At 40.3% G+C, this 27,359-nt stretch overlaps 1 protein-coding gene across 6 annotated transcripts in view; it reads left to right on the forward strand.

Moving 5' to 3' along the window:
- Positions 1-27,359, forward strand: part of USP46 (ubiquitin specific peptidase 46) — a 214,266-nt gene that overhangs the window by 31,881 nt on the left and 155,026 nt on the right. For 5 of the 6 annotated variants that reach the window (XM_065545213.2, XM_045392620.2, XM_045392621.2 and 2 more), the window contains 3 exons: positions 1,580-1,809; positions 17,088-17,164; positions 26,985-27,068. In XM_065545213.2, the coding sequence (XP_065401285.1) occupies positions 1,580-1,809; positions 17,088-17,164; positions 26,985-27,068 (391 nt within the window). Of the gene's footprint in view, positions 1-1,579; positions 1,810-17,087; positions 17,165-21,875; positions 24,452-26,984; positions 27,069-27,359 lie in introns of those variants that run through there. The other variant, XM_074040036.1, reaches the window with a different exon arrangement.

Below are 27,359 nucleotides of genomic sequence, written 5' to 3' on the forward strand. Positions count from 1 at the left end.
TCACTTTTTAAGAAACAACATTTCTTCTCTGCCCAGTAAACATAAAACAAAACTGGGTTAGAAACATGCTTAAAAATGCACGTTTATTATTCCAATTTAGAATGACCTTTTTATTTTCTCCATTCTGGGCAGTATCATTGTAAGAGAGAAAAGTGTCCCAGGCAGCCTTCTGAGTGGGATACTCATTGGCCTAAATTGGTTGATGCAATAATTGAATAAAATAGTACTGTCTTATACACTTGTCATAGGTGACTAAAATAAGTGCCTATTATCTAATCAGAGCCTCTACTGTTTTAAATATACCTCTGATTTTCATTTGCCTAAGGTAATTGAAGGATATCAAATTGATTGCTTTATATGATGTTTAGAAGTCCTGATTTTTCTATCTTCTTCTTTTGGGGAGTAGGTAGTAGAAACTAGGTGCGTATTCCAGAAGTTTTGTATTGGCAGTTTTTATGACTATAAAGATATTTGTTATGGCAATTGCTATTTATCTTAGATTCAGCCTTCCTTCATCAGATGTGCATGGTTAATCAGGTATTTGTTTTATAAAATCTCTTTTAATTTGATTGCTATGTTTTGAAGTTACAGTTTATACATACCAGAATAAAACTAATTTGAGTGGAGAAGGAAACAGAGCACTCTGTCAAGTTGTGAACGTGAGTAATAATGAAGGTTCACAGCTGCATTCATCTTTTGATTGTTTGTCCTTATGGCGGGGAGCAGCAGGAGGCTTCTGGAATCATTTGTATTTGGTTTCAGAACACTATCAGATAGATGCATGCTCACACATATCCCTCATCTCCCTTCTGTGTTTCATCTAGGCTGCTTCCAGGCTGGTCCAGGGTTTGATATGATCTTTGGGAAGACACCCTAGTTGTTCTGAATAAATTACCCAATGAATACTTAATTGATCATTGGTAGTTACATCATATTAAAAATTCATATTTTATCAGGGAACTTATCTAGTAACTTCTGTTCTTTTGTAGAACAAATAGAACTTTTGGTAGTTTTATATAAATGTGATGACTTTAGGGAGATACGGGAAATTTTGTTTTTGGTACGTGGTGGAAAATGGAAATGAATTAAAAAAATTCTTTGGAAACTTACTCATTGAAGCTGCTTGGTAGAGATGAGTATGTTTATATTCCATACCTGTTCACCCTTTCAGTATAAAAATTGAAGTATGGGCTCTGGGCAAGGTGGCTCACGCCTGTAATCCCCGCACTTTGGGAGGCCGAGGTGGGCAGATCATGAGGTCAAGAGATCGAGAACATCCTGATCAACATGGTGAACCTGGTCTCTGCTAAAAATACAAAAATTAGCTGGGCATGGTGGCACGCACCTGTAGCCCCAGCTACTTAGGAGGCTGAGGCAGTAGGATCTCTTGAACCTGGGAGGCAGAGGTTTCAGTGAACTGAGATCGTACCACTACACTCCAGTCTGGCGACAGAGCAAGACTCCGTCTCTTAAAAAAAAAAAAAAAAAAAAAAAAAAATTAAGTATGGCATGTAACACTAACTACATCCATTTGCTTTTCAAGAACCAGAGACTGAAATAACCACCTTCTGCTTTCCAGATCTCTTTGATAACTACATGCAGCAGGATGCTCATGAATTTTTAAATTATTTGCTGAACACTATTGCGGACATCCTGCAGGAGGAGAAGAAACAGGAAAAACAAAATGGAAAATTAAAAAATGGCAACATGAACGAACCTGCAGAAAATAATAAACCAGAACTCACCTGGGTCCATGAGATTTTTCAGGGAACGCTTACCAATGAAACTCGATGCTTGAACTGTGAAACTGTAAGTACTAGGGGAGCTCTCATGTAACTCGCGTGTTCATATTTATGTAGGCTATGTTGCATGTGATTGCAATGTGGTATTATAGCATTTAGCAATTATCTGCAGTGTATGTAAATGATCCTATTTTTGCATATGAAACTCAAGTGCAAACTTTTGGAAGCACATATCCATCCAGGATGTCTCAGCAGGCCAAAGCTGAGTAATGAAGAAAAATCTCCTCAAATGCTGAATTGCTTTACACCATGGGCAAATTTTGGGGTCTACAGATTTAACCTATTGAATTGGATGTCAACCAGTTACCTTACAAAGATTTTGGTCATTGGGAGGTCATGTGTAATGTGGAACAGGACCATCACCCCAATTTAGAGGCAATCAGCTGTGGTATGTTGAACTTGGAGTCAGAAGACAGGCTAGACTCCTGTTTTTATAGCAGTTAACTGCGTATTTGGGGCGAGTTACTTACAGCACTGTTTTGAGGGTTGGATGAGCTTATGTGTTTGGATGGGTCTGACACATGGTAGGTACTTAATGTTAATTGAATTTGAAGATATGTTCTCCAGAGCATGATTCAGGATGTCATATTTGCTTGGCATGTTTAACTTCAACTCTGTGGGTGGCCTCATATTTTGCTGCTTAAGAGCTGAGCTCTGGAGCCAGGCTGCCCAAGTTTGTATGATGGCTTTTCTGCTTAATAACTAGCGGACCCTATGCAAATTATTAATCTTCTCTGTCCTCAGTTTCCTCATCTATAAAATGGGGATGATGAGAATGCCCATCTTGGAGGGTTGGTGGGAGGATTAAATGAGTTGACACCTAGAGCCATGCTTGGCACATGGCAAGTGGGCAATAAATGTCAGCTATAATTTTTTATTCTAGCTACTACTGACAGCATAGAAAGTCTATAGGTTCATTAGGGATCTCAAAGTTTCTTGACATTGTATGAAAAATTCTATAAGATTGTGCATTTTTCTGGAAAGAGAGTTAGTAGCTTTTGTCAGATTCTGCAAAGAGCCTGTGTCTTAGTCTGGTCTGCCTACAACGCAATCCTTCATGGATTGCTTAAACAACAGAAAATCATTTCTCACAGTTCCGGAGGCTGGAAGTCCCAGATGAAGGTGCTAGCAGGGTCAGGTTCTTGGTGAGGACCTTCTTTCTGCCTTGCAGACAGCTGCCTTCTGGCTGTGTCCTCACTTGGTGGAGATAGAGAAAGCAAGCTCTCTCGGGTCTCCTTTTATAAGGGTACAAATCTTATCATGAGGGCTCCACCCTCATGACCTGTTTGCCTCCCAGAGGCCCATCTCCAAATACCATCCCATTAGAGATGAGGCTTTCAACGGACGAATTTTGGGAGGACACAGACATTCAGTCCATTGTGAGCTGTAACCCAGAAATGTTTAAGAAATGTAGATTTACACATCAACATCTATGTTGGGAGAAGCTTTTTGGGTTTTGGCAGTCTTTCTTCCATCCTTTTAAACAATTTTTGAGTCAAGCATTCTGTTTTACCCATTGTAGAAGCAATTAGAAAACATAGCTAAACAAGAAGAGACTAAAAGTTACCAGTCATCTTCCCACCTAGAGATGATGAATTTGTAACATTCTAAAAATTAGCCCAGAGATAACCACTTGAACATTTAAAAATATATCCTGCCAAAACATTTTCTGCACATAAATATGCCAATAAGTATCCAGAGATCTTCCCTCCCTGCCACCATCTCTGTCTCTCTCTCTTCTTCCCTCCCTCCCATTTTCCCTCTCTTCCTTTCTACTTTATATTCCAGTAAAGTTCAAATGAATACAAAAGTAGAGGCAGTAGTGTGGTGTTTCCCATGTGTGTATCATTCAGGATCAGTGATTGTTAACACTTTGGCCAATCCTGATCCTCACCTGCAACCTTCCCCCGCCCACCCTTTTTTCCTTGCAATTTGTTTTTTGAAGAAATCAGGGTGTTTGTCCTATAGCATTTCCCACATTCTGGAAACATCCTTGTGGTGTACTTTAACATGTATGGTAAAATGGCAGTATGTTTCTACCACCCTACTCTTTGTTTTTATTTTTATTTTATTAAAAAAATTTTTTTGAGACAGTCTCGCTCTGTCGCCCAGGCTGGAGTACAGTGGCTTGATCTCAGCTCACTCCAACCTCTGCCTCTCGGGTTCAAGTGATTCTCCTACCTAAGCCTCCTGAGTAGCTGGGATTACAGGTGCCCGCCACCATGCCCGGCTAACTCTTGTATTTTTAGTAGAGACGGGATTTCACCATGTTGGCCAGGCTGGTTTTGAACTCCTGACCTCAGGTAATCCCCTGCCTTGGCCTCCCAAAGTGCTGGGATTACAGGCGTGAGCCACCGCACCTGGCCCCTACTCTTTGTTTTTATTTAATTGATCTATTTTATATTCATTTTTCTCTCTTCTTTTGGGTCAATGAAATATTTTTCATTTTTTGGCATTTAATATATTACATTTCCAAATTCATTTAGAGGTTACTCTGGCGATTACAACATGCATCCTTGACCTCTTTCATTTTTTTTCCCACTTTTCCAACAATGTTAGAGCCTTTAATATACTTTATCTCCCTCTCTGTCTTTTGTATTACCATTTTGTGATGAATTCATGAATTTTAATATATTTCGTGTGTTTTAATCCATTATAGTTTTTTATTCCTTTTGATAGTCAGCTTATTTTCAGAATAATTTTGTATACTTTTAAACGTAAAAACTAGGGCTATATTGTAATTATGACAATTGACAGATTTTCAATATTTGTCATTTAATAAGGGTGTACTCCTTCACGCCATCCTTACCTCACCTCTTACATCTATTCTGTTGCCACTCCCTGTCTGCTGTATCTCCCTTAATATACTTTTCTTCCTCCCTGCTACCAGCCTGGCTCAGGCACCCGTCAACTCTTGGCTGGCAGTCTCAACTAAACTACTGTAGTAACTCCTACTGGATTCTCTGTTTTTTCCTCTGGCCTTCCTCCATGTTACTCTCCTACCTAAAGTATAGTAGTGGCCTGCAGTCTCACTGAAAATACCACTGCCTACAAATTCTTACATAATCTGGCTCTGTCTGCCTCTACAGGGTCATCTTTGCTATTCTGTTTCTTACTGTAGCTTTAGTGTAGCTTCTCAAGCGTTTTAAACCCCTTCCTGCTTCAGGTCCTTTGCACATGCCACTTTCTGTCTGGAATGCACACCACCTGCCCCTATTGCTTGACTAAAACCTCTTCAGGTTTCAACTTGTGTTAAATCCCAAGAGAGGCCTTCTCTGAATTTCCAACTTAATGAAGTCACCTTGTATAATCTTACAATAGTCTACTTTTCTGTGATAGCATTTTGTTGTATTTATGTATTTATCTATATGTATTTTGTATGCAGCATCTAAACTGTAAGATTGATGAGGACAGGGATAGTGCCAGTTTTGTTTCTCTCTCTGGTGCCCAAGGAGTAGCTGACATATAATAATTACTCAATAAATAGTTGAGTGAATAAATAAATGAAAATGTCATGTTTCTTGAAGAAGAAAACTATATGTTATGGGAAAATATTTTGATTTATTTCATGAGCTAGAATTGAGAAATGATTCATAGTAAAGCCTGGTCTAGACTGGTAAGTATTGAAATTATTTTTTAAATTAGGAAATACATCATGTTTATAAAGAAGTGTATGTGTGTATAGTGTATGTTTATATATAGGCTACGTATACATTTTAAAGAATAGTTAAAAAAATCCATAGGCATATACACCTATAAAAAATGGAACATTAGCAATAACTTTGAAACCCTCTGTGTACTTCTTTGCAATTTAATTTTCCTCTCAATCTCATCCTTTGCCCAGGAAATAACCACTGTCTTCCATTTTGTGTGTCAATGCTATCTTTTCTTTGTAGTTTTACATACATATGCATGTGTATTTCTAGACATTTACTTAGTTCTGCATGTTTATGGCTTTTATATAGATGAAATCATATACATGTATTCTTCTAAACTTGCTATTATCATTAAAGATTATATTAATATTTTTGAGAATTGGCCATTTCTTTGTAGCGTGGTTCATTCATTGTTATTTTATAGTATACCATTGTAGGAATATACTGCAGTTTGTTTTTCTATTCTTCTATATGGTGTGTCTAGTTTTGACTTGTAGACAGTGCTGCTACAAACTATCTGCTGGCCCACATGGGCAAAATTCTCTCTGGGATATCCTTTTGGGAGCAGAATTGCTGGCCATAGGGCATGTGCATCTTCAGATTTCCTAGGTAGTGCCAAATGTTTCTAAAGTGGTGGTAAGTTAGTTGCATTAGTAGAGTTTTGGTTTTTTTTGTTTTGTTTTGTTTTGTATGTGTGTGAGACAGAGTCTTCCTCTGTCACACAGGCTGGAGTGTAGTGGCACGGTCTTGGCTCACTGCAACCTCTGCCTCCCAGGTTCAAGCAATTCTCCTGTCTCAGCCTCTGGAGTAGCCAGGATTACAGGTGCATGCCACCACACCCAGCTAATTTTTGTATTTTTAGTAGAGATGAGGTTTTACCATGTTGGTCAGGCTGGTCTTGAACACCTGACCTTAGGTGATCTGCCCACCTCAGCCTCACAAAGTGCTGGGATTACATACATGAGCCACAGCGTGTGGCCACATTAATAGAGTTTCTAATGTTGACCCCACTTTGTATTTTTGTGAGAAACTGAATTGGGGCTTTATCTTTTATATACATGGTTGGATTGTGAGATCTAAAATTTTTAGGATTTTTTGCCACTATGTTTATTAGTGAGATTGGCTTGAACTTTTCCTTTCTCCACTGTACTTGTCTGGTTTTGCTATCAACATTCTTGTGAAATTGGTTCTCTCTTTTCTTTGGAAGAGCTTCTATAAGTTTTTATCTCTTTGAATGTTTGATAGAACTGATGACCTATTTTTGCATATCTGAAATATATAGTTCAGTTTGGCTTGTTTTTGACATTTTGATACATATCATAAATATGTATCATTTGTGTTTTGCCTTTTGCTCAGTGTCCCTTGTAAGATTCATTTGTGTTGTTGCATGATGCTTTAGTTTATTCATTTTTATTGCTGTATGGTATTCTATTGCATGAATATGCTACAGTTTACTAATTCATTTTACTGTTGATGGGTATTTGGCTGTTGCCAGTTTGGGGCAATATGAACAATGCAGCTATGAACATTTTAATACATATACTGTAGTGCACATGAACCCAGTTTCTTTAGGATATGCACATCAAGTAAATGTGTTAGGTCATATTGTATGCTTTTCATTAACATCATTAGAAAGTGTCAAATTCCCAAAATGGTTATACCACTTTACACACTCAGTATATGAGTGAGTGCTTTCATTTCTCTACATCATCTATCCCTGCTCTTCTCAGATATCTTCACTTTTGCTAATCTAGTGGCTTTGTACAGTATTCTTTTATTCAGTAAATATGTGGGTTTTTTTTTTTTTTTTTCCACATTTGCTATGTAAAAGCCTGAGGCACTTGAGGGTACAGTGAGAGCCCTGCCTTTCTGGAACTTCCAGCATGGACACAGTCTTTAATGACAAAATGAGTAATTAGTTAAGTAATTATAATTGCAAGATGCCGTGAAGAAGAACAGAGTACTGCATGAGTTTATGATATGGGAACCAGAACAAGGGGGCTTCAGTTCCTACATTTGTAGCCAGAGAACCTGTACCAGACTCTACAGTAACACTGTTGCTAAATCCATCTTTACTCAGTGTGGATTTTCAGGAAGACTCAGAAGATGGACTCAGACACATGTGTAGTTTTTTTTTTTTTCCCTTATGAAAAGGTCAGCTGATCCCAATAAATGCAAATATTGCATTGTCAAGTATTTATATTGTAAAAGCTTTTACCTAGCTTGTTATCTCCTGGAGGGTTATCACGAGTGGGAAACCTGTGCCCAAAAATGCCTTCGAAATTTTTGGATGATACTGTAGTATTTGTTATAATGGATTCCAACTGTTTATACTTGTTTTGTAGAAGTAGATGCGAGTGTGCCGGTATGTCTTTCTGGAAAATGGGGCAATCTGTAAAACCTACTTTTCTTCCTCCTGAAATGATAAGATGATTTCAGGCAAGAGTGTTTTTTCTCTGGAGTTACTTGGATAATCACCTCCATTTTCTTAGCTCCTTCAACTGGATGGGATCCTAGCAGTCATTTAATCTTTTTTTTTCTGCCAGTGCTGAGTCCCTTCTATGATATCCTAGCCAGTTGGTCAACAGCATCTGATGGACCCAGTCCAGAGGCAGGGAATCAATCTCCCAAGGCGTTGCATTCCATTTTTAGAAAGCTCTAATTGTTAGAAAGCCCTGTACTTTCTAAGAAAACACATAGCCTGCAGGCTTTTTCTGTTACTATAAAATGTTGAGTACTTGGTGTGCAAGAAGACCTAATGGGAAAGATTTCCTTTACCTGGATGAGAAACAGGGTGCCTCTTTTGAGTAACATCCTTTGCCTAGGGCAGACAGCCTTTAGATGGTGCTTCAGTCAGAATTGCCAAGACCCATGTTTGTGAAGTCTAACTGTGGGATTAAATGGCACTAGATCCTGAGCAGCAAATTATCCCCTGGGGGTACCTTGCCATTGTCGCTGCCTCAGCTGCTAGTTCCTTCAATTGTGGAAAACCTTTTTGCCAGCCTTCGTGCTTTCAGAAAACAATGATTTTCTTTTTCTTTTTTTTTTCCTGGGTCTCACCCTTTGTAAATGTTGCTTATGCTTGCAGTGCAAATATCAACTGAGGGATTTGTGGAGACAAACAGTTTCATTCTGCAATAGACTTGGAGAGACTATTTTAAGGGGTAATTCATTGCTGACTTTTCTGGATAACCTTGATAAAGGCACTTCAGAATTGGGGCTTGGATATTCCACTGTAGCCTTGCATGTTCCCTTGGTTATTCTTTTGTTTGGTTCATAAGATTTGTTAGCCCAGTTGGAGCTTAATTTTGCCACTGTTTATTTTAATTTTCCCTCTTTCCATTTAAGCTGAGCTTTTGCTCTACAAATCTCTGGTTTTCCCATGTTTCTCGGTGGCTTTAACACATTTGTATCTGCTACTGGAGCCAAAAGGTTGTTTTAAGAACTGCTTTATTAAGTACCAATTTTGCAGCTCCTCATTGCTTTGTTTGCAGAGGTTCAAATTGATTAGTAGAGCTTCTGAGGCTTTTGCAGATAGGAGTAGGGATGGGTAATGGAGGGTGGTGTGATAGTCAGTGGAGATTCTGAGTCCCAGAGATTGATTCAAATTGGCTGTAGTTGCACTTTTCCCAAGCCCACCACTGGGTACCTTTTAAAGCCAGCACAGTTTCGGCTCATGATTGAACAGCGCAGAACTGCCACCTCATCACCTTTTCTACTAAGCTCAAGAAAAGAATATGGGGATTTAGAAGCTGACTTTATTTATTTATTTAGAGTTAGGGTCTCCCTCTGTTGCCCAGGCTGGAATACAGTGGTGGTGATCAATAAGATTTTTTTTTGAGATGGAGTCTCACTCTGTCACCCAGGCTGGAGTGTAGTGACGTGATCTTGGCTCACTGCAACCTCCCCTTCCCGGGTTCAAGCACTTCTGCTGCCTCAGCCTCCCAAATAGCTGGAATTATAGGTGCCTGCCACCACGCCTGGTTAATTTTTGTATTTTTTAGTAGAGACGGGGTTTCACCATGTTGGCCAGACTGGTCTTAAACTCCCGACCTCAGGTGATCTGCCCGCCGTGGCCTCCCAAAGTGCTGGGATTACAGGCGTTTTTGTAGTCTGGGCCTCACTATGTTGCCCAGGCTGCTCTTGAACTCCTGGCCTTAAGTGATTCTCCCACCGTAGCCCTCCAAAGCACTGGGATTATAGGCATGAGCTACTTCTGTGCCTGGCCTGAATATGATTTTAATTTCTTAAGAACTTAGCAAAGCTCGTGATTTATATGTATACCCTATATGTAATCAATTTTATTAATTGATTTGCAGTTAATTACTTTAAAAAGAATATTAAGTGAGAGGTCTCTTATATGCTTTTAAACTAAGAGTTTTTGAGAGACTTCCATGCTCAAAATTGAGGGAGAAGAAAGGAGAATAAGATATAGCTTGCACTTGCTAAGAGTATTGGAGTCTCTTAGTGATAGATGTTTCCTTGGAGACAAGCTGTATTTTCGGTTAGACCAGAATGAGATCCTTGTGTGTGGGAAGAAAATGGTTTTCTTTTCTGGCAGCTTTCTTGGAAGAGAGAGAAGCAAAAAAACCCAACAACAACAACAACAAAAAACCCACAGAACCCCCAAACCAACACCCTTCCTCCGCCCCCCCCGCCCCCCCCAGAAAAAACCCACATTATTTGATCATTAATTGCTTTTGACTGTGTCAATCTAGAGCAAGGAGAGAGAAAAATCCAAACGGAAAGGCTTAGCGCCATGTTTTGATGGCCCCGCAGGGGTGATTCCTCTGCGCAGCACTTTCACACACTCTCATTCCAGTAGCAGTTTGCATTTGGAATTGAGAGAAACTTTTTTCAGTTAATGAATTACATTTGTTCCATTTCTCCCTCTCTCCAAAACCATTAAGTTCAGAAAAAGATTTGCATCCAACAGGACAAAATGTTTTTGTTTTTATTCCCTTCTTCGTTTAAGAGCTTAAGTAGAATGAGATCCTAGCTATCTAATTTATTTATGGTTTCAGTTGGCTATAATCTTCTTATTTCAGAGAAGGGCCATTTAGGTTAAGAAAAATGTTCTGCCAATTAAGGAAAATATTGTGGATTATTTTTAAAAATTAGAAACAGAAATTAATAAAAACTCATAATTCTGCCACTCGGATGCCACTGTTGTCATTTAGATATATTTCCATTTGTTCAGTCTTCTGTTCAGTTATTATTTATTTAGTAAATATTTATTTCCTGTTAAATGCTGGGAATTATTTTAGGTACTAAGGATATAGCAGTTAAAGTAGAAAAATGGTCCCTTTTCTTTTGTTTACTAACATACAAATACAAAGCTATAAATTTCCCTGTAAGCACTGGTTTAGCTGCATGCTACAAATTTTGATGGTATGTTTTCTTTGGCATTAGTTGAAAATATTTTCTAATTTCTCCTGTGATCTTTTTTATTTGATCCGTACACTAATTAGAAGTATGCTGTTTAATTTCCAAATATTTGGGATTTTCTTATATATCCTTAATGGTATTTATTTCTAATTTTGTTGTGGTTAGGGAGTGTATTCTGTATGATTTCAGTTTTAAATTTATTGAGATATGTCTTGTGTCCTTCCACATGGTCTGTCCTGGTAAATGTACCATCTGCCCTTGAAAACAGGATCTCTCAGCCAGGCGTGGTGGCTCACGCCTATAATCCCAGCACTTTGGGAGGCTGAGGTGGGCGGATCACCTGAGGTTGGGAGTTTGAGACCAGCCTAGCCAACGTGGTGAAACCTGTCTCTACTAAAAATACAAAAATTAGACGGGTGTCATGGCGCACGCCTGTAATTCCAGCTACTTGGGAGGCTGAGGCACAAAAATCACTTGAACTCGGGAGGCGGAGGTTGCAGTGAGCCAAGATTACGCCACTGCACTCCAGCCTGGGTGACAAAGTGAGACTCTGTCTCAAAAAAAAAAAAAAGAAAGAAAGAAAAAGAAAACAGGATCTCTTAGTGTTAGAACTATTGACATTTTTGGATCAGATAATTCTTTGTTGTTGGGGATAGCCCTGTGCATTATAGGATATTAAGCAGCATCTCTGGCTTCTACCTGCTAAATGTCAGTAGCACCTCCCAAGATACAACATTGAAAAATGTTTCTGGACATTGTCAGATGTCTCCTGGAAGCCAAATTTCCCCTGTTGAGAACTACTGAGTTGAAAAGAATGTTTGGCAGTTGTTGGGTGTAGCATTCTATAATCGTTAGATATGTTGGTTGATAAAGTTATTCAGATCCTTTTTGTCTTTGTTGACTTTCCTGCTAGCTTTTCTGTCAGTTGCTGAGAAAGGAGCATTAAAATATTTTTGTGGGATTGTCCTATTTCTCCTTTTAATTCTGTCAATTTTTGTTTTATGAATTTTTTGACTTTTTAAAAACAACTTTGGTGAGGTATAATTTACATGCCATAAAACCTATCTAGTTAGTGATTTTTTTTTTTCTTTAAGTAATTTGCTGAGTTGTATAACCAGTACTATAACCTAGTTTTAGAAAATTTTCATCACACCAGTAAGATCCCTCATATCTGGCAGTTAATTCCTGTTCCGTTTGAGGTCACTACTAGTCTACTTTTTGTCTTTAGAGTTGTGCCTTTTCTGGATATTTCATGTAAATGGAATCATACAATATGTGGTCTTTTATGTATGACTTCCTTCACTTACATAACATTTTTGAGATTCAGTGGTGTTGTGGCATGTATCAGGAGTTTATTCCCTTTTACTGGTGAAACAGTGTTCCAGCTTCATGTTCCAGCTTCTGCGTTTCTCCCTCATGTGTTTTTGAGACTCTGTGGTGGGGACTCTCCATATTCGATTGTTGTGTTTTTCTGATAAGTTGATATTCTTATCATTAGGAAATGTCCTCTCTTATTTCTCTTAATAACTTTATCTTAAAATCTATTTTATTTGATATTAGCCCTCTACAAACTTATGCTAACTCTTTGCATAGTATGTCATTTTCCAACCATTTACTTTCAATCTGTGTCTTTATATATAAAGTTTAGCTCTTGTGGATGGCATACAAATTGGTATTGTCTTAAAAAAAATCCTTCATTCAATATTTGTCTCTTATTTGTAATTATTAGTCCATTAATGTTTATGGTAATTACTGGTATAGTTGGATTTTGTTTTCTATTATTTCCTCTATTTTTTGTTCTTCTGTTCCTCTTCTGTATTTTCTTTTAATTTTCCTCTTGATCTTTTCTGAGTATATTTTCGCATGCCTGTGTGTATTTTTAGTGATTTTGCTAGAGATTACAATAGACATTCTTCACTTTTCACAGTATCCTTACAGATAATGATACTATTTCACCTGAAATCTAGAAAGCATATAAATATATAGGTGTATATTCCCTCTGCTCCCACCCTACCTTGTTCTTTATGCTGTAGTTGTTATATGTATTACATTTATGTAGAATATAAATCCCACAGGACAGTGTTATGCGTTTTCCTTTAAAGAGGTGTGAATATTACACAAAAATTAAACGAGAAAAAGTCTTTTTTATTTGCACAAATATTTATCATTATTGATGCATTTTATACTCAAGGATCTGGATTTCAAACTGGTGTCATTTCTCTTTGGCTTAAAGAATTTCCTTTCACCTTCCTTGTGATGCAGGTCTGTTATATCAATGAATTCTCTTCATTTTGCCTTCATTCTTGAATGATCTGTTTATGGCACATAAGAAATCCAGGCTGATCACTTTTTTCTTTCAGTACATGAAAGATGTTTCACTGTCTTCTGGCCTCCATAGTTTCTGATGAGAGGTTAGCTGCCAATTGAACCATCCTCTTATCTTTTTTTTTTTGGTCTAGATGTTTCAGATTTGCTTTTTATTTCTGGTTTTCAACAGTTTGCCTGTGAGGCACCTTGGCTGACCTTCTTTGTATTTATCCTGCTTGGTGTTGGTTGAATGTCTTGAGTCTATTAATGGATGTCTTTCACCAAATTTGGGAAATATTCAGCCTTTATTTTCTCAGTTCTACTGCCCTGTTCTCCCTTTTCTCCCCTTTTAGGACTCTGATTATATGTACAGTACTAGCTAAAAGATTCCTAAGTATCTGTTAATTTTTACTTCAGTCTTTTTTCTTTAGTCCTCATTGGGTGATTTCCATTGATCTGTCTTCATACTCACTTGTTTTTTCCTCTGTCACCTCCACTTTGCTGTTAAATTCATTCAATGTATTGTGTTTTTCAGTTCCGGAATTTCTATTTGATTCTTTTTTATTGTTTCTATTTCTCTACTGGAGTTTCACGTTTTTTGATCCATTGCGAGTATATTTTATTTTATTGATGATAGTTATAATGGCCTCTTTAAAATTCTTATCTGCTAATTCCAACATCTGGGTCATCCCAGGATTGGTCTCAGTTTTTTTTCTTTTAAGAATGTCTTAGGTAAGTCATTTGTCACATATTGTAACTTTGGATCTTATTCAGAACATTGAGAATGTTAAATGGCAGAGACACTGGATTCTGTTAGATTTCTTTTTTTTTTTGAGATGGAGTCTTGCTCTGTTGCCCAGGCTAGAGTGCAGTGGTAAGATCTCAGCTCACTGCAACCTCCACCTCCCGGGTTCAAGCGATTCCCTTGCCTCAGCCTCCCAAGTAGCTAGGATTACAGGTGCCTGTCACCATGCCCAGCTAATTTTTGTATTTTTAGTAGAGACGGGGTTTCACTGTCTTGGCCAGGCTGGCCTCGAACTCCTGACCTAGTGATCCACCTGCCTCCACCTCCCAAAGTGCTGGGATTACAGGTGTGAGTCACTACGCCCAGCCAGATTCTGTTAGTTTTCTTTAATGCATATTGAGTTTCTTTAGGTTTAACAGGCACTTATCTTGGTTGGATCCAAACTATTCACTATGTTTCTTGGGTGACAGCTTGAATTTTGGGTGGCAGCCATTTTGTTAATAGCCAAGTTGCTTTGTGTATATTCCATGCATGGGTGGATCAGGGGCCAGCCACATGTGGGCAGGGTTGGAGATACCCTCTTTCCTTTTTTTCCAGTGGGCATGGTTTCCCAGATTTAGTCTTCCGGCTTGCAGACCGGGAAGACTGCGTTTCCCCCTCAGCACCCCCAGCTAAAGGCCATGAAACCATGAACTTGTTGTGTATGGCTATCCTTCTCCAAGTGTGGACTCCCCATGTGCTTGCTTGTGTTCACTCTCCAGTGCCTTCAGGTAGCTGCTTTTAGTTTTTGGTTATGTGAGTTTATAGTTTCTAGTTTTCTGGAGAGTATTGGTGTGCTAGGATCTTAGTTACTATGGAAGCCAGTCTTTTGAACTTTCATTTTAGTGAGGGGGAGATGGACAGTAAACATATAAAAGTAAAACATATAAAAGGATAAGTAGTTGTATCAGTAATCTATTGCTTTGTCACAAACCACCCCAAAACTCTGAGCCTTAAACTATCATTTATTATTATAACTCATGCAATGGTGGGTTGGCTTGTGGTCGACTGGTCTAGGCTGGACTCGGCTGAACTTGTGTATTTGTAGTTCAGCTACCCCACTCACATGTCTGCAAGATCATTAGGGGTTTTATTCTAGATTGGGCTTGGCTGGATTGCCTTAGTTAGGACAGCTTTCCTCCATGGATCTCTCCTCTTTCTGGGAGCAGCAGGCTAGCCTGGGATTATCCTTCTTATGGTGATGCAAGAGAACAGTTTCACAAATGCTTGTTCTGGCTTCTGCTGGTAACTTGCCTTCTAGCATCCCACTGGCCAAGGCAAGTCACATGGTCGCACTCAGACTCAAGGGTGGCAAAACATAATCACCTCTTGATGAGAGTATCTGTGAAGCCATATGACAAAGAAGCCAATAGAGGCAATGGTGAGGATTTGGGGCTACTAATGCGTTCTACCATGGCAGAAATAAATGGCATTAAAAAATTAAAACAGGATGGTAGAGAATGCCAAGGGAGGGGATGCATGTGTGTAAGTATAAAGATGCCTTTTTTTTTAAATACAAAATTGGAATTAAATTATATATAGTTGTATAACCTACTTTTTCATTTCATATGATAACCACAATGTAGAAAGCCATTCCCAACTTTTTGACCATTTTAGGACACTTAAAATTTTTTACTGCTTCCTAATTTATTGAGTCCTTACTTTTTAAAGCACTTCACATGTACTATCTTATTTCCTCCTTACAACAGTTTTATGAGATAGACACTCTTGCTGTCCCCACTTTACAGATGAGGAAACAGAGGCTGAGTAACTAGCCTGAAGCTATCGACTTTATAAGTGGCAGAGACAGGATACAGATCTGGGCGATACCCATTCTTGTGTCTCAGTATCCATTCCTGTGTGTACTTTTTTTTTTTTTTTTTGAGACAGGGTCTCACTCTGTCACCCAAGCTGGAGTCAGTGGCGCAATTTCAGCTCACTGCAACCTCCGCCTCACGGGTTCAAGCAATTATCCTGCCTCATCCTCCCAAATAGCTAGGGTTACAGGCACGTGCTGCCATGCCTGGCTAATTTTTTGTATTTTTAGTAGAGACGGGGTTTCACCATGTTGGCCAGGATGGTCTTGAACTCCTGACCTCAAGTGATCCACCTGCCTCAGCCTCCCAAAGTGCCGTGATTGCAGGCGTGAGCCACCATGCCTGGCTCCCGTGTGTGCCTCTGAAAGTATAAAAGAGAGCATCCACATCTCTGAATATTTCTTCAGATAACTTCTGGAATTTTGGGTCATAGGGTAGTTGTCACACTTTAAAAGGAATGTTGTTTTCATTTTGCTGCTAATTGACTGAGCACCTGAAGGTTGTTGCCAACTGTTCCTGCTACTCCGGGAACAAGGTAGTAAAACCCCAGGGTTGTCAGTGAATTACTGGAAAGTAAGCACTTACTCAGTGAGCTTTGAGATATATGAGATCCAGAATTAGTGTGGGGTGAGCTGTTGAAGGCTGAGAGACAGCTGGGGCCACTGAACCAGCTCCGCTGAGAACTGCCCACAGTATGGCGGGCCTGTGTGAGCCCAGGCTCCAGGCCAGCCCCAGGTCTGGTCATTGTCATGGACAGCACAGGGCTCTGCATGTGATGACCACTTCCTGGCCAAAGAACAGCTTTATGTGTGGTCAGTGTGATTCTGCAGCCCATTGCCTGTCAGGCTCCCTGGCCCACCACACGGTTTGAATGATGGGGCAAGGGAGAAAGGGAGTGATTTCAAGGGACTGGCAAAAAGTGGAAACAGCTCAACAAGGGATGGTCATCTGGGTGATAGATTTTGTAAGTCTCTTGTCCTTTTTCCATTTCCATTTTTTATCACTCTGCAATCTGGGCTATATGGATATTTAATACTCCCTACTTTGAAACAATGGGAGAAATGAATGGAGAGGGAGAGAAATCTGGTTGAGTTTTAACTATTAAAAGCTGTGAGTCAAAACTGGGATAGGGATGAGGTTAAATTGAGAATTTGGGATTTTCTCTAGATTGGGTTGCTTTTGTGGTAATTGGGTGCCAATGAGTATACATGTCCATGCAGGACTTTAACTGCAGTTATGGTTTTTATTGCAGTCAGTGATTACCTATACATATTCAAAGTGTTATCTACTACATATTTCATGCCTAATGTATTTTTTCCTGTTTTTGTTTCAGGTTAGTAGCAAAGATGAAGATTTTCTTGACCTTTCTGTTGATGTGGAGCAGAATACATCCATTACCCACTGTCTAAGGTAACCTTATGAACTCTGAGGCAGTGTGAGCTTTTGATCAGGCTTGTAGCTAAGTGGGAGAGAAAATCCTGTGTTTCTTCAGGACATAATCTTCCCTCCTCTTAAACCAATATGATCGTATTATTTGCTATCTCTCCTTTCCCAAGAGAGATTATGTGGTCTGGAGAAGAGTCCCACTGAGAAAAAAGAGCATAAAATAGAAGTAATTGGTTGTTAAATTTAAAAATAAAATGTTACTCTTTAATGCAGATGTAGGCTTTGGTCTTCATCAATCAGTGTTGCTCTTTCTTACACACACACACACACACACACACACACACACACAGTCTCTGTCTCTCATACAATTAAGTTAATAAAGGCTATAGATGCCTACGATTACTCTTTTTGTAAGATAATCTATTTTATTATTTTAAATATTATGCACTTTGGGCTGAGAACTAATGAGGGAGTTGCCTGTTCCTCCATCTTTTAAGCATTCTATGGAGATCATCCATGGAAAGAAATTCTTTCTCATGAGGGTGAAGAGAAGATAAGGAGCCCTGAGTGTAACAGTAATGTTTGCCCAGGTTTACTGTAGACATTTTTATTGACTTGTGCATTGAAAATGTGCTCAGAGTTGTTGTAAAGACGTAATTCCCTTTGAGCCCCTCACTCCCTTCTGCCTTTCTTCCTTTCAACAGGAGGCCATGAGTGCTTATAATTTGCCTGGTTGTGTTGTAGACACTGGGGATAGAGGAGTGAACCTGACAAGGCCTGTGCTTTCACAGCACTTGCATTCTAGTGGGAATGCATAGACAGTGATCATTGCTTTGAAGGAAATAAAACAAGTCTGAAGAGTGGCTGGTAGTGGAGGTGCCTGTGTAGACCAGGTGGTCAGCATGGGCCTCCCCAAGGCTTGGGGTGTTCCAGCAGGGTGTCAGAGACATTGTTATAGTATCATAATTTTTATGAGTAAGGGCCAGATGACAGAACCTTTATTTCAGGAGCTCAGGTTACTTGGAACCTTTTAGAAGAATAGATTAAAGGGATTTGGCTGTGGTGGTTGCAGTTAGAAAGCCATCTTTCAGGGAAAAGGCACCAACAACAGCTTGGAAGAGCTTCTTGGTTCATCTGGGTGTAATGTATTGTGTGAGCTGGGGGCTGATTGTGTTCCCATTTCCCAGGGCTCTGAGAGTTCCCCACCCTGGCACTGATAGTTACCTGAGTGCTTCTTATCGGTTTGGCTTTTCTGCTTGTGTCCAGGTGTCTAGGACAAGTTTGTAATTTCTTTGTTTGCAAAGAGTTTTATAGGCCATGATGGCCTCTTTTTTCTTCTGAATGTTTCTGTTTACAGCATGAGTTTCTGTATTAGTCCATTCTCAGACTGCTATAAAGACATACCTGAGACTGGGTAATTTATGGAGAAAAGAGGTTTGATTGACTCACAGTTCTGCAGGCTGTATAGGAGGCCTGGCTAGGGAGGTCTCAGGAAACTTACAATCATGGTGGAAGTGAAGGGGAAGCAGCCACAGGACAGAGAGAGAGCAAAGGGGGAAGTGCTACACACTTTTAAACCCCCAGATCTCATGAGAACTCACTGACTATCTTGAGAACAGCAAGGGGGAAATCTGCCCTCATGATCCAGTCACTTCCTACCAGGTACCTCCCCCAACATTGGAGATTACAATTCAATATGAGATTTGGGTGGGGACACAGAGCCAAACCATATTATTCCGCCCCTGTTCCCTCCCAAATCTCATGTCCTTCTCACATTTCAAAACCAATCATGTCTTCCCAGCAGTCCCCCAAAGTCTTAACTCATTCCAGCATTAACTCAAAAGTCCAAGGCCAAAGTCTCATCAGAGACAAAGCAAGTTCCTTCTACCTATGAGCCTGTAAAATAAAAAACAAGCTAGCTACTTCCAAGATACAATGGGAGGTATAGGCATTGAGTAAGTGCTCCCATTCCAAAAGGGAGAAATTGACCTAAACAAAGGGGCTACAGGCCCCATGCAGGTCTGAGACCCAGCAGGGCAGTCATTAAATCTTAAACTGCCAAAATAATCTCCTTTGACTCCATGTCTCACACCAGGGTACACTGACACAAGGGGTGGGCTCCCAAGGCCTCAAGCAGCTTCACCCCTGTGGCTTTGGAGGAGCCCTTGCAGGTGCTTTCACAGGCGGGAATTGAGTGCCTGTAGCTTTTCCAGGTGCACAGGGTGGGCTGTTGGTGGATCTACCATTCTGGGATCTGAAGGGCAGTGGCCCTTTTCTCACAGCTCCACTAGGCAGTGCCCCAGTGGGGACTCTGTGTGGGGGCTTCAACCCCATATTTCCCCTCTGCACTGCCCTAGTAGAGGTTCTCCATGAGGGCTCCGCCCCTGCAGCAGACTTCTGTCTAGACAGCCAGACATTTCCATACATTCTCTGAAATCTAGGTGGAGGCTTCCAAACTTTAGCTTTTGCTTTCTGCACACCCACAGGCCCAACACCGCATGGAAGCTGCCAAGACTTAGGGCTTGCATGCTCTGAAGCAACAACCCAAACTGCACCTTGGTGCCTTTTAGCCATAGCTGGAGCTGGAGTGGCTGGGGTGTAGGCTGCCATGTCCTAAGGCTGCATGGTGCAGTGGAGGCCCTAGGCCTGACCTGTGAAACCATTTTTCCCTCTGTGAGAAAACATTTTAAATGTTTTGTTTTCAAGGCATCATAAATCTAAGTACTGTCAGCCAGCCTGTGGTTGTGACAAACTGCACAGCTCATGGCACCTAGAAAGTCACTGTAAGTGAACAGGATATAGAGGAGGGGTCAGCACATAAAAGGGAAGAAAGTTTTGTTATTGGGAAATTGAAACTTAAGCAGGGAAGGGGACTGGGGTATGACCTTATGAGGGAATAATGAAACTTAGGCAATGTCCGGGAAGATTGTAACCCCATAGTATTCAACCATTGAGGAACTGGGGGAGGGACTTGTGTGCTAGGAGATAAATTAGCTACTGAAATTAGCTGCTGTACTTGCCCCTGGTGTGCCTGCCTACCAGACATCCGATCTTGCAAGACCACCGTTAAAAGTCTTGTTTCCACTGTTCTTTGTGACTCTAAGTCCATTCTTTGGGTTTGGATGGGTGAGTGTGTTTCTCACACCTCTTAGGCCTCCAAGCCTGTGATGAGAGGGGCTGCTGTAAAGGTCTCTGAAATTTCCTGGAGGCATTTTCCCATTGTCTTGGCTATTAACATTTGGCTCTTCTTTACTTATGCAAATTTCTACAGCCTTGAATTTCTCCCTAAAAATGGATTGTTCTTTTCTGCAGCCCATGGTTGGGCTGCAAATTTTCCAAACTTTTATACTCTGCTTCCCTTTTAAATGTAAGTTCTAGTTTCAGGTCATATCTTTGTTTATGCAAACGAGCATAGACTTAGAAGCAGCAAGAACACATCTTAAACACTCTGCTACTTAGAAATTTCTTCCACCAGATGCCCTAAATCATGTCTTTCAAATTCAAAGTCCCAGAGATCTCTCGAGCAGGGGCACAATGCTACAAATCTCTCTGCTAAAGCATAGCAAGAGAAGGAAGGGTGGGCTCTTGCTTGGCCCCTTTCATGGTTTAATTTGGATTGCATTTTTGAGGATTTGTTTTTACTTCAATTCCCAATAACTTCCTTATTTCCATCTGTTACTTCCTCAGCCTGGAATTCACTGTCCATGTCACTATCAGCATTTTGGTCACAACTATTCAAGTCTCTAGGAAGTTCCAAACTTTCCCACATCTTCCTGTCTTCTTCTGAGCCCTCCAAACTGTTCCAACCTCTGCCCCGTTACCCAGTACCAAAGTTGCTTCTACATTTTCAGGTATCTTTATAGCAATGTTCCACTCTTGGTACCAATTTTCTATATTAGTCTGTTCTCACACTGCAGTAAAGACATACTGGAGACTGGGAAATTTATGGAGAATAAAGGTTTAATTGGCTCACAATTACACAGGCTATACAGGAGGAAACTTATAATTGTGGCAGAAGGTGAAGAGGAAATGCATCATCTTCATATGGTGGCAGGAGAGAGAGAGTGAAGGGAGAAGTGCTACATACTTTTAAACAGCCAGATTTTGTGAGAACTTACTATCACAAGAACAGTAAGGGGAAATCCACCCCTGTGATCAAATCACCTCCCACCAGGTCCCTCCCCCAACATTAGGAATTATAATTCAACATAGGATTTGGGTGGGGACACAGAGCCAAACAATTATCAGTTCCTAACGTTCCGGTGAAAAGAAGCCATTTTTTATTTCCTAAGGTTTTATGATCACAGGTCGTGGAAAACGTTAAGGGTGTACCACCATTAGTTTTTGATGAGGGAATGGGAGAAGGCCATTATATGCCCATTCTCCTCCTTGGTGAGAATTTGGAGTTAGGGAGGTTGGCTACATTCCCTCTTTTCCAGGAATTACTTGAACTGTTCAAAAGGGCAGGTGGCAGTGGCTGTAGATTTGAGATCAGCCAGGTGAAGTGTTAAGTGACTGGTGATAATTTCAACCTTTGGGAAACCTTGTTATAAGAAATAGAACTGAAGTTTAGGTTTCCATAATTTTTTTTCCTGGAGAAATGTGTATATTGGTTATCCATACCTGGTGAAGTCAGGCTAGAGGCACTTGGAAATGTTCAGGCTAGGGTGGGTGGATATAAAGTAGACTCTGAATGCCTTTTAAACATTCGACTCTGTCTTATTGCACTGTGCAGGCTGATATCTCTGAAGTGCCTCCCACTCCCTTGTTTTACATCACACCTAAACTAGACCTTGACCAACTCGGCTATACCTGCCCTAACATGCGTGTGAGATGTCACCTCTACAGCAGAAAGAGAAGCCTGCCAGGTGTTGCCACTCACCACTCAGAGTTCCGTGATGGGAGAAGGACCTGCGGGAGAAAGATGCAGGGAGCAAATTATGCCAGTGGAGTCGTTAGCTTTCTCTGTCTCTGAGACAAAAGAGAAGGAAGGGTGGGCTCTTGCTTGGCCCCTTTCATGGTTTAATTTGGATTGCATTTTTGAGGATTTGTTTTTTAAACTAGAATTATGAATTTTCTTCTCTAATGTTATGTCTGCATTTCTCTTCTGATATGTTTCTTTCATTTCGATAACTTTAAAAAATAAAAAATTAAGCTAAAATGGTGGGGTTTGAATGTAAGATCTCTGGCACCTTCTTCCAGAAAGTTTTTAGGTGGTGAATTATAATGTATTTTCACTGAACTTTTGTTCCAGAGAAATGATATAAATAGTGTTTAAATTCAGGATATAGATCTGGAGAAACCATTAAGTTTGTGTGGTAGCTGAGCTATAATTCTAATACTTCAAACCTCAGTACTGTGTCTTAGGCAGAGTAAGCCATTTGTGTCATAGGAGAATACTGAGAAAGAAAGATGTTTTTTCCTTGTGAAAAGTTCAGGACTGACCTCAGGCAAAAACTTAAACTATGTGAAGTTTATCTTAATTATCCTTGCATGACCTTTTTGGTTATTTTTGTCTTCCACTTGAGTGCCTTAGACCCTCCCCATGACTCCTTCCCAGAATCTCCTCTTTCTCCTCCAAATGAGTGCTCTAAAACCACCTTCCCTTTCCTCTATCTTCCTCTCATTTTAAATTCCCATTCTCCCAGTGCCGACAATATCCCCAGGTTATTGGGAAGCATTGGAGTAATGACTCTCTGCCTTTACATTGGCATTTTGGCAGCACATTGGAAGATTTAAGAACAATAATGCCTGGGTTCCACCTGGAGAGATTCTGATGTAATTGAATAGAGGGAGAGTCGGGGGTGGAGGGGTGTGGGATTGGGCATTGGGATTGTGTTTAAAGCTCCCCAGATGATTCTAATGAGCAGCCAGGCGAGCAGGAGGAGAACCACTGCACTAGATTCTAGAATAAAACTTCCCAACTGGTGAGCCAGGGAAAATGGGTTAGATGTATTCATCTCGGTTCCTGGGAGGCTAGGAGGGCCTGGCAGTGCCAGAGCCCCATGGCCAGCCATAGGAGCAGCCTCGTCAGTATATCCTACTGTGTTTCTCATGGTAGTATTTCTGTGTGATCATGACATGGAAATTATCAGGAAGTGTTACTTGAGGATTTTTAATATCGATTTTAAATTATTGTGATGAGTGAAAAAGATTTTAATTGAAAATATATCAAAGATAGACATTAACTTGGACACGATAGCTGTGTTTACAATAAATGATAGCCTTCCCCAAAAAGAGTCTTTCTCCATTTTTTAAGTTTTAAAATACTTGCATAAGGCTTTAGTGCCTTTTTTGTAAAAGCATGCATTTCTTATTAGATTTGTTCCCAAAGTGTATTTTCTTTCTTCTCTTTCTCTCCTTCCCTCCTTCCTTCCTTCCTGAGAATGGAGGAAAAAGTAGAACAAGGAGTTTGATCTATAACTGACTGTGAACCATCAATTGAGATAACTCACTACTTTTGGAGCAGCCCTATATTAGTCCATTCCCACGTTGCTATAAATAAATACCTGAGACTGGGTAATTTATAAAGAAAAGAGGTTTAATTGGCTCATCGTTCTGCATGGTGTTGGCATCTGCTTGGCTTCTGGGGAAGCCTCAGGAAATTTACAATTATGGCAGAAGGTGAAGGGGGAACAGACACATCACACAACTGGAACAGAAGCCAGGGGTTGGAGGAGGGGCTAAACACTTTTAAATGGCCAGATCTTGCAAGAACTCAACCACGATGTATGGCGAGGACATCACTGGGAGGATGGTGCTAAACCGTTCATGAGAATTCTGCCTCCATGATCCAGTTACCTTCTACCAGGTCCTACCTCCAACATCGGGGACTACAGTTGAATATGAGATTTGGGTGGTGACACAGATCCAAACTATATCAAGCCCCAAAGTGTATTTTTAAGTAATATTTTATTGCTGCTCTGCCTCTTTTTAAAGCAATACAAAGAATTTTATGTTTTTCTCACAACCTCTGCTCTATGCTTTGATAATTTATCCCAAGTGTGGGAGAGAGCAAGTGCCCCTCTGTCTTTCTCATTGAAGAGTTTCCTACACCACTGTTGCCCATTTTTGTTCTAACAGGTATAGAGCATTAACTGACAGCTGCTCTGCCTCAGCATTTACTGCTGGGGTCCTTCCCTTCTTCTAATTTGCCTTCATTTTCTAATTCTCAACTCATGGATGCCCTAAGAGCATTACTCTGTCAGCGACCTTCTTTGTAAAATGGGTCTTTACATTAGGTATTAACTTCTGCTCTATTTCCACCTGTCTGGGTGTACAAATCAAATAACTTTTTGGAAAAAATAAGAATGAGTAGGAATGAATGATTCCCTGTTTGTTGCTGGCCTTTCTTTGGCTATTGTGACCCTTTAGCTTGGTAGTACAACTTGTCCACAGTAGACATTGGGAGGATATGAAGCTCCATAACGCCCATACTCACCTCCCTGCCTCTGGCTCCCTGGTTCCACTCCAGTCAATCCCATGCAGCCAAAACAAGATTCCACAGCACTTACTCAATTGAAGTATTCAACCAGCTAAGTATGAGTTTGTTTTATATACCACGTACTTGAAATCTGAAAGTTTAGTACATTTGCACTCTAATGGCTTTCTTGCCTTTTAGCCCTCTCCAATCCCCCCTCTACCATGCTGTCAAAAGTGGAATTTCCAAAAAGCACTACCTGATTATGTCTTTTCTTTGTTGAGACTGTTGGTTAGTGTTCATGCTGGTGTCTTGGTAGCGTATTCCAGGCTGTGTGACTTGCTGCCTGATATGATTTGGCTGTGTCTGCACCCAAATCTCATTGAATTGTAATAATTCCCACGTGTTAAAGGAGGGGCCAGGCAGAGATAATTGAATCATGGGAGCAGTTTTTCCCATACTGTTCTCGTGGTAGTGAATGAGTCTCACAAGATCTGATGGTTTTATAAATGGGAGTTCCCCTGCACATGCTCTCTCTTGCCTGCTGCCAGGTAAGACATGACTGTGCTCCTCCTTTGCCTTCTGCCGTGATTGTGAGGCCTCCCCAGCTATGTGAAACTGTGAGTTCGTTAAACCTCTTTTTCTTTATAAATTACCCAGTCTCAGATGTGTCTTTGTTAGCAGCATGAGAACAGACTAATACACCGCTGCTGCTATTCCCTACCTCCAGGCCTCTGCACTGCAGTGTTCTCTCTCTGGAGTCATTGACTCTTATTTGCTTGTTCACCTGGCACACTTTCCCTCTTTCTCTGTGCTTTCTCCTGGACTTTACACCTGCTTCTGTCTTTGTTGGTTCATTCATTCAACCAACAAATATTAATGCGTTCCATTGTGTGTCGTGCTGGGGATATAGGAATGACAAGCGCACTGCCCACATAGAGGGGAAGCAAGTAATCAAATGAACAGAAGATTGGTTTCAGATGCTGGGAAGAAATAAGACGGCAATGTGATAGGGGCTGGATAGGCTTGGACAAAGTGGCCAGAGAAGTTTTCTCCAAAGAGGGGATGTTTAGGCTGAGTGCTGAACAACCATGTTAGCCAGCCATGGAAGCTTCTGGGAGGAAGCTCTCAGTGCTGAGAAAATAGCACCTGCAAACACCCTAAGGTAAGAAGAGGATATCCCAGGGCCAGTGTGACTGAAGCAGAGAGGAGGCAGGGTGGATAAGTGCAGTGGAAACTGCTGGAGGGTTTCAGCAGGAGAATCATGTAATACTTTTTATTGAAGCTGCACTGATCGTTTCATGTTGTCAGTGGTTCATTTGCACGCATCTCTGTTGAAGTGTGAACCGTATGAGGGCAGTTATTCTCTGTGGATCCCCAGAATCTAGCCCAGAGGACTGGCAGGAAACATTTGGGGACTTAATGAATGAAAGAATCCATGTTTTCTTTTGATGTGTTCTGTGTAAGTGGTAGAATCACCTAACACATTTTAAATAACATTTTATGTTTAATAAAATCTGGTCATTGTGGTGCTAGGACACTCTGTGAACAAGGAAATGTCCCAGAATTTTTCAAAACTGTAGGGTGTTAGTCCAGATGTTCTTTTCAGCCCTTGAAGCAGTACCACAGAAATGTTAAGTAGAATCTCGATGGCTGGAAAAGAATGAAAAACCATGACATTTAAAAAATAAAAACCATAAATAGCAGAGTAGAACCTCAAGATAAGGCAGATACACATATGACAAACACAGTGGCTTTTGTTCTCCAAAGGGGGCAGGCAAAAGTTCATATCCTCTGGCAGGGGAGCAGTGGGGAGCAATGGTTGGTAGGAGGTGGTCATTTGATTAATTCAGGATTTCTTTAGTTCAGTAAGAGGGCAGTTTTGTATATGGTTTAAATTTCATTATCTTTACTTTCATGCTCTTTGAAAATATGGACTACCAGAGAAATACTGTTTTTCATTAACTACACAATAATGTCACCTTGCATATTACCTGATTTCCTTTTTCGACCTAAGTTTTAGTGTTTATGGTGAGCTTTTACTCAACAGCATTTTTCTATTATGATTTTAGTTTCTAGCTTATAGGTATTCACCATTAAATCATGAGGTTTTTTTCTGAATCCAGTTGGAAACCCTAATTTGTATCTGCCTTTATATATCCCATAAATAAAACTATATTTGAATCTCTCATGGTAAATTCATGATTTGATGTAAAGAACATGTCTACCATCATAATGGCACCCAGTCTTCTTTTTATTTATCCTGTAGTTTCTCTTCCATCCTAGTTTTAAGTAGGGTTTTTTTTTTATTACTTCTCCCATTTTTATTTAAAAATTACCCTACAGGTTAATTGAGGGATTTAAAACATGGTATACCAAGTAGATTTGGACATTTTTTAAAGATGAAAATATTTTCCTCTACAGAGACTTCAGCAACACAGAAACACTGTGTAGTGAACAAAAATATTATTGTGAAACATGCTGCAGCAAACAAGAAGCCCAGAAAAGGTAGGTAAAGATTTAGCTCAGGGTTATCTCTGTGTGGTGAGAAGGTTCCAGACTGTGGGGCCCAGTAGGGTTGGCTTTGAATCAATCTCAGCTTCCTGGGCTTGTAGCCGTGGAACCTTGGGGAAGTCAATTACCCTCCTCACCAGTGAAACTGGGATAAGAACGCTGACCTTGGAGAGGACAACTTGGAGAGTTGTCTGTCCGATTGTTTACTTATTTGTTTATTCATTCAGTCATTCAGCAAATATTTGTTGAGCCCTGCCGTGTGCCAGATACTATGCTAGATAAACA

Source organism: Macaca fascicularis, chromosome 5 (assembly GCF_037993035.2).
Source record: "Macaca fascicularis isolate 582-1 chromosome 5, T2T-MFA8v1.1".
Classification (NCBI taxonomy): domain Eukaryota; kingdom Metazoa; phylum Chordata; class Mammalia; order Primates; family Cercopithecidae; genus Macaca; species Macaca fascicularis.